Source organism: Sander vitreus, chromosome 12 (genome assembly GCF_031162955.1).
Source record: "Sander vitreus isolate 19-12246 chromosome 12, sanVit1, whole genome shotgun sequence".
NCBI lineage: Eukaryota > Metazoa > Chordata > Actinopteri > Perciformes > Percidae > Sander > Sander vitreus.
This window is the reverse complement of record NC_135866.1, coordinates 17,450,267-17,457,826: the sequence shown is the minus strand read 5'-3', so window position 1 is coordinate 17,457,826 and position 7,560 is coordinate 17,450,267. Positions and strand designations below refer to the sequence as shown.

General features: G+C 43.9%; 1 protein-coding gene across 2 annotated transcripts; it reads right to left on the bottom strand.

Moving 5' to 3' along the window:
* Window positions 1-236: 236 nt before the first annotated feature.
* LOC144526870 (uncharacterized) lies at window positions 237-7,324 on the bottom strand. Of its 2 annotated transcripts, none has more exons than XM_078264580.1 (3): window positions 5,572-7,324; window positions 3,193-3,840; window positions 237-617 (listed from the first exon to the last, which is right to left on the bottom strand). In XM_078264580.1, exons 1-2 carry the CDS (start codon window positions 6,580-6,582, stop codon window positions 3,295-3,297), a joined length of 1,557 nt encoding a protein of 518 aa, XP_078120706.1. In that variant the 5' UTR covers window positions 6,583-7,324; the 3' UTR covers window positions 237-617; window positions 3,193-3,294. The 2 variants fall into 2 exon arrangements, with proteins under 2 accessions (XP_078120706.1, XP_078120707.1); XM_078264581.1 differs by having other exon boundaries at window positions 237-614.
* Between the last annotated feature and the right edge of the window lie 236 nt (window positions 7,325-7,560).

The following is a 7,560-nucleotide window of genomic DNA, read 5'->3' as shown; positions in this document are numbered from 1 at the left end:
AGCAGCAGAAGCTTGTAAGAGCAGAGTGGTGAAAATCTCAGACAAGATTTAAACAAACAGAGACACAGACCCTGGCCTGGCTGGCCTGGCTGGCATGAGACACCCTGACAGAATAAGGCCATGAGAGATTACACACTGCCATCCCCAGATCAGCCCCAGAAGTATTTCCACAACATCCACCATTTGGGATACTTCTAACAGACTCAGTGAATGCATACAGTAAATAATTTCCCAGATTCAGGGGCAATGACATGCTGGCATCATTTCATTTATTTAATATTTAAATGTGGGACATTCAGCAATAATAATAATATTTGCAATATAAAATAGTATAAAATAAATTAACACTGTCATTAAAATATACCTTTCTATTGATGGTTGTTGAGCAGCAGTTCACAGTTTATCCTTATCATTATTTGCCACTACCTCACTAGAAACAGTAAAAGAATAAATTCTCAGAGAGGTTTGACTGCCACTCCGCCATGCTTCTGTGCTCGCGTGACATACAGTTGCAGGTCGACTCTTGGGGGGGAATTTTCCCTTTGGAAATATCCCCACCTTCAGGCCGTACTCTGTTTCCACCGGCTGACAGCTTGTCTCTGTGGCATCAGCTCCTGCTGGAAACATAACAAAAAAGAGGGAAAACAATGTAATTCTGAACTCTCACACAGACTCTGTACATACAAACTCTGCTTCTTAAGGCAAAGTAGCAGCACTCATTGACAGAGAGCCACGAAAAGAGTGTTCATCTGTAATGAAAGTGAAGCACTGTGTGTGTCCTTGTCAGGTGGAGGAGCACTGTAAAACAGATTGTATCAAAGTTTTACTGTGGCAAGAGGTGTGTGTGTGTGTGTGTGTGTGTGTGTGTGTGTGTGTGTGTGTGTGTGTGTGTGTGTGTGTGTGTGTGTGTGTGTGTGTTCATGTCTTTGTGAAGAAGACTAATTTTAGTTTTAGACCTTGAGAGTAGGAACATTACAGAAAGTGAGGATATTATGCCAATTCTCGTCCATGCAAGTGAAATACTTGTGATACTTCTAATCACCACTTAATCCAAAAGACTGCCCTGGGGCAAAATGAGCTGTCCTACGGGGTAGTCAATAGGGGGGGCCCCCTATTGACTACCCCATTCTGCAATCAAAAGGCAATAGATTGACAGAAACACAAAGCATATTAACACATAATGTAAATACAAAGTACAAATTAGTAATAAAAAAAAACTAGACAACGGTTAAAAAATGGCTAGAATGAAAGTATAAAATCATGTTAAGACTCTCACATACACATTGTGTATTACACGTTGCCTTTAGGTATTCATCAAGTACAGACCTGAAAACTAACTACACATGCCAGTTACATTTAGTACTCCTACACAGGAATACTACCTGGCCTCAACATTGCTATGTACCAATTAGTATGTGGTAATTTGATCAAACACATATTTATTTGGAAATGTGCACCATGAATGCACAATATAGACTGACATTTTTGTCACAGGACCCATTATCATTTCAGTTGACCACACAAACCTGTGGCTTTTTGGGCCCCTGCATGGGGATCTTTGGAAGGCAAACAGGGCAGTTGCCCAGGGCAAACAGGGCAGTTGCCCAGTTTGTAATGCCTTGGTTCTAATAGAAATATCCAAATTTGCAATCATCTTTTTTTAGCCCCATCTTTAGTTTTACAATGTTTTGTGTGTGTGTGTGTGTGTGTGTGTGTGTGTGTGTGTGTGTGTGTGTGTGTGTGTGTGTGTGTGTGTGTGTGTGTGTGTGTGTGTGTGTGTGTGTGTGTGTGTGTGTCATAAAATCTGTTGTGCTAGCCATTTTAACATCAAACCTGCTCTGGGTGACTAATTCAGATGATTCAGGCCTTTTATAATGTCAACTGCATCAGTGCTTTGAAAGACTTTGAAAGTGAAAAGAAAGGGCAGTGTTGAACAGAAAAGCTACATTACACTTACAACTAATTAAACTCTTGTCTCACTATATAAATGAAAGCTCAAGCACATGCACTTTTTTGACCTGTTTGTCTGGCTGCCAGCCTCATCCTGAAGCTTGAAGTGCGTCTCACCCTGCAGAATAATGTGAGGAGCTGCTTTACTGTGCAGTGGTGCCTATGTTAATATGGACGTCACAAATATACCAAGAGTTTGCCTCACTCCGTTCTGGCATGTGGCCAGGGGGTTTATGATTAAAACCAGATTGTGCTTGCCCAATTCAGAGGCCAGAAAAATAGATTGCAGTTACACATACTCTGCACAAGAGGGAAGTACAGAAACATGCACATCAGTCTCTGCAGCATCTGTAAAGGTGGACTATTTGAAGGAACTGTATGCATCTGCTGTTTAATTTTCCCCATCTGCTGGAGGGACTTTTTCACAAATGTCATCTTGTTGTTATCTTGTAGTCTGCTCCTAGTTCACAGTCAGTAATAATGCATCTGACTGTGGCACAAGAAGAAAGCTTTAGTTCCTCCTCATCAACCCCTAACAGTAAATTAAGCCAATTCTGAGTCAGAGCTATGATCATCATATGACGCCTCTTTTGTGTCAAATGATTGGAGTCAAGCGGCTGTGGGGTTTCCTGCCAACTCTGTTCCCTCGAAGTGATGACTAAAATACACTGCAAAAAAGTCAAGTTTTAAAATGCCCTTCTTTTTGCTTTTACATTTTAGTGATTGAAGTGAGAAAAATTGTAATCCAAAGAACTTTAAAGCTGCTTAAATAAAGCTCACCTTATTTTAAGAGTTATTTTAAAATGTTTAAAAACCAGTGGTTTATCTTGTTTTACAAGATCAGATATATCTCACTTCTCTACTCAAAGAAGTTTCATTTTACTTCAGCAAGGGACATTTTTACCCTGATGGCTGATTTGGACCACACAAGCGTCACACAAATACTAATTTGTCATTTCACTTGCCAAGACAGACACATTTTGCAGTGTAGTGAAGGCTGGGAAATCATGTGACATCAACAAAAGCAGACACATTACGCTCACTCCACCGCCGCCCACACACAGACATCAGACACACACATAAACCCTTTTTTTGTAACAGGGAGGAACACTGCAATTCATTTACTGACTTTGAAAACTACGCTGCCAGTAAACACAGCAAACGTCATCAGCTGAGAGCGCTGATGGAAACATCAACGCTGTAAAATAAGAGGGAAAAAAGTCCTCTTGTATCTGAACTTACCATGAGTTGTTCCCCTGCCTGGTCCCACTCTGACCTCCACTCACTGCAGCAGGGTCTCATGTTTCAGGCCCCCATGGCACTGGGGCAGACCACCCCCCTCTTTCACACCATACTGGTGCTCTGGCAGCCTCTTCCCGGGTAGGCAGGGGTCCTCATAGGCTTGGGAGGCGGGTATGGGCCCTTCCCACAGCGTCCGTTTTGAGGGTACAGAGGAGGCTTCTGAGTCTTTGAATTGGAGGTGCTGTTACCAATAATGACCTTAGGGTCTAGGTTCTGTGGGTGGGGCTCAGGATGAGTTTGGCCAACGTGGTTGGTGTCTCTGGGGGGATAGAGGTGAGGCGGGTGGCCATTTACACCTGGCCTTTCGTGGTTCATGTCCTTACTGTGGCTGGGTGGGGTGAAGCAGCTGGTTTTGACGACCGATGCCATGTGAACAGGGGAGGGAGAGTTAGTTCTTAAGATGATGCGTTCTTTGTCGAAGTGTTGCAACGCCTGGACTGGAGCAGGCTTGTGATTGGTCAGCGGTGCCAGCCTGAGGTCACCTGGATGAGTTGAACCATGAAAGTTACTGGACGACCCCTGAGTGATGCAGGGCACCTCCTCGCTGAGGTCGATTCTGGCTGTGAGACGATCAATCTGCTGGACCACCTAAATGACAATGAAGAGAGTCCGTATTTGTCCAAAATGCAGTGGTTGAAAGAAACTAAGTTAATTTATTCTTACAGTACTTGTACTTTACTTGCGTATTTCCATTTAATTCCACTTAATACTACTCCACTGCAATTCAAAGGGAAATATTGTACTTTTTATTCCACTACTACTACTATGTCTTTGACAGCTATAGTCATTAAGATTTTACATAAAACATGTGATAACCTTATAAAATTCAATGCATTCTTAAAAAATGAAACCAGTAGTTTTAAACTTATGACCCTATACAAAATAAAGTGTCTAGTTTAGTTAAGGCCCCTTGTTACATTTCAGATGTCCATGAGTTGTTTGCAGTTCCATCAAGGAGACGTTTCCCCTCTGAACTTCTAAGATGGTTTCATTTGATAGAAGAGGTGAAACTTTACAATATTGCACAAAAAGCTCTTTTCTCTCCCATTTATCATCTCACAACCCCTGAGATTTATCTTGTGACCCTTTTGGAGGGGCCCTGACCCCCTTGGTTGGAAATCACTGGACTAAACCATCTAGCTGCATATATAAGTAACAGGTGCCATTTTTCATGAATTACTTTCATTTTGGACACTTTTACAGATTACATTTATCTGATAATACTTATGTACTTTTACATAACTAGTATTAAAATGCAGGCTTTTACTTGTAATGGAGCTTTTTTTACATTGTGTTATTGGTACTTAAGTAAAGGATCTTCTTCCACCACTGCCAAAGTGTATTTATAACCACAAGTTTGTCTCTGACTGTGCTGAAACTGAAGCAATAATCAACAACTCAGGCAAGTCACTCAAATCAAATCTATTATTTTGATATCCTTTTTGTTGCCAACTGTCATTGTAATGTAATTCACAATCATGGAGGTTTTTTTATTTGTAATGTTGCTTGAGGACAATGTCAGGCCTTGCACAGATGCATTCAGCTGTGAATCAATGCTATTTTATAGCTGCATGCAAAATGGATGCTGTAAGAGCAAGGTATAATTTAGTAACGGTCTCAAGCCAGGCTTTTTAATGTTCTGGCAGGAACGCTGCCAATTTCTGCAGCATTCTGCAAAAGGTCAGTGCAAATCATTCTCAATCACCACTTCGGTAAGAGATGATAAGTGAGTCACAAACAATGCAGTTAGCATGCACACGCACACGTACTGATATGCTCTAACGAACATGGCCACACAGATACACGTGTGTCAAACTGATTGCAAAAACACAGAAAAAGTGAAAAATTGCAAGACACTACAGGTGAATATGGTAAAACATTTTAACTAACAGGTATTACCATGAAACATCCCCAGTTGATTACTTACATTAAGTCAATAATTTTTTTGTGTTAAGTTTTCTGACATTTTTGTTTAAATATGCAAATGAGGCATTATCTAATGCTAACTTTTGATGAATTTAGGAGAAATCTACCGACACAAAAAGACAAAATGAAGTAAAACAAACACCTAAATGTGTATTTTGGATACTAGTCTGGGGAGTCACTAGAAAGAAGACATGTTATGGAAGCAAAATAGCCCAAAACCTCATAATTAAAAAAGTATGTTTTTGCCTATAGTGTCTCCCCTTAATCGTTTTAAATGTCACAATATCCAGGGGAGCATCGATAAAAGGCTGCGACTTCTGCACCTGACGCAGACCTTCATCTGTAAGACACCTGATGTAAAGAATAAACATCTATAATAATAGACCCTCCTACCTCTTTCATCTCCACGTGAACTTGCTTCAAACCCCCCAACACATCCTCCAGATCTGTCACCACTTGTCTGATTTGATCCCTCACCGAATCCTGCCTCCTCTTCTGCTTCACCACCTCTGAACCCTGGTGCTGGTGGTCGCTGTTGTTTGTTGATTTTGAGGGCTCCAGACTGGTGATGCCAGAGGGTGGGACACAGAGACCCTTCTGTCGGCTTTGGTTCAAGTGTTTTTGTGGGACTTCAGTGGAGAAGAAACCTTTGTGAGAGCCACTGCGTCCATTACAGCCCTCCTCTGATCCAGCTTTTAGTCTTCCCCGGTCTTGATGGCTATCTCTTTCCTCCCCTCCCTGAAAAAACACAGGCCTCGGTCCACAGTGGCCATTTGGCATGTGTAAATGACCCAGATGGGGATTGTGTGGCTCCGCACGATAGTTCTCAGAGGTGCATCCACAACTTTCCTCCTCCTCATCCACGGAGACATACCTGACAGTCCTCCTGTGCCTGTACCCTTGACCTTTGACCTGAAGATGGGGGAGAGGATGTGGTACCCCAGCGCTAAAGGGATGTGCCCTGGTGTCGCTGCGCACCACACAGCCACACTGTTCTCTGACAGACGGGTAGTGTCTCACCCCAGGCTCCAGCGGGTAGCTCCACTGGACAGAGTTCAACTCCCAGGGGTAAACTTGGCTCAAGTCATCTGACTGGCTGTAAAGGCCCGGCCCTGCGAACACAGGCCTCCTCTGTGGGCTGTGATGACCGCTTCTCTCAGCTCTGTCCACTACGAAAGCTCTCCCTCCTACGTCTTTAACCCGAGGAGCCTGGGTGTCTCTCCTGCAGTCCAGAGATGGGTGGTCTGTCTGTTTGGCTGATGCTGGTTGGTGTCCTGGCCCACCGTGATGGCCATACGCTGGCTGCTCATAGTGGACGCAGTGCTGGCAGGAGCAGGGGTTGGTGTTGTTGATGTGCTGAATAAATCGGTGGTGTCCCGTTGTTTGTGCGCCTTCTGTGTACATGTCCAAAGAAGTTAAGAGGCTTGTGTGGAAAACGCCTTAGAAAACAATTGGTTTCCTCCCCTCTCTGCTCCCTCTAGCCCAGTCATTCACTCGCTCTGTTTTCCTCATCTGCGTCTTCCCACAAGAAAACTTTTCTTCAGCTCTTTTTTTTCCCTCTCTACCCAGGACTTCTCCCTCCCCTTCCTTCCTGTCTGTTGTTTCCCTTCTTCTCTCCTGTAGTTGTTAATCTCTGCACCCGTTCTTTTCTCTCCCTGGACCTTTTTTCTCCTACTTCTCCTAACTTTTTCTCTACTCCTTCTTCCTCACCCTGTAGCCCTCTCTCCTACACAGGGCCCCTCTCCACCTCCCTCCCTCTCTGTCTCTCTTTCTACCTCTCCCGCCTCGTTGTTCTGTCTCATTTGCTGCTGCAGGCTTCCAGTCTCTCTCTCTCTCTCTCTCTCTCTCTCTCTCTCTCTCTCTCTCTCTCTATGACTGTGTATTTCCCGTTTCCTCCCCTCCCCTCTCCCCTTACTCCGTCTCCTGCCTCTAGTATATTCTCTCACATAGTCGGCTGTACCTGAATTTATGAATTCCTTCTTTCCCCTCCACCTAAAATCCAGCCGCCTGGTGGGGCTCCTACGGTAAAGGACACCGTATGGGTTTCTGTCTCTCAAAGAGTGCGTGAAAGAGTCCCAGCTCCGGTGCTGAGCTCATTAGCCCAACTAAAGCCTTTGCACTCTGCAATTAAACGCTGCCTGGGATTCCTCGGTCGGAGACTGAAGGAGGAGGTAAGGGGAGGGGAGGAGAGAAGCACTTGGGAGGTGGGGTTTCTAACATACACAGACGAGGGAGTAGACAGCATTCTGAGTCAAGGAGACAGAGCCATGGCCACTGTACAATGAACATTTTTTCACTAATCTGTATCTCCTTTTTTCTACCTCTCGCCCCACCAATTCCTTCTCCTCTTTGTCCTTTTCCACTCCTGTCATTCCCACTCTA

Bases quoted from the DNA above. Each gene is read 5' to 3' on its own strand.
- LOC144526870 (XM_078264580.1), bottom strand. From the start codon at position 6,582: ATGTACACAGAAGGCGCACAAACAACGGGACACCACCGATTTATTCAG. The intron at 3,841-5,571 runs GTAGGAGGGTCT...ATTGTCATTTAG, and splicing joins TTCACGTGGAGATGAAAGAG to GTGGTCCAGCAGATTGATCG.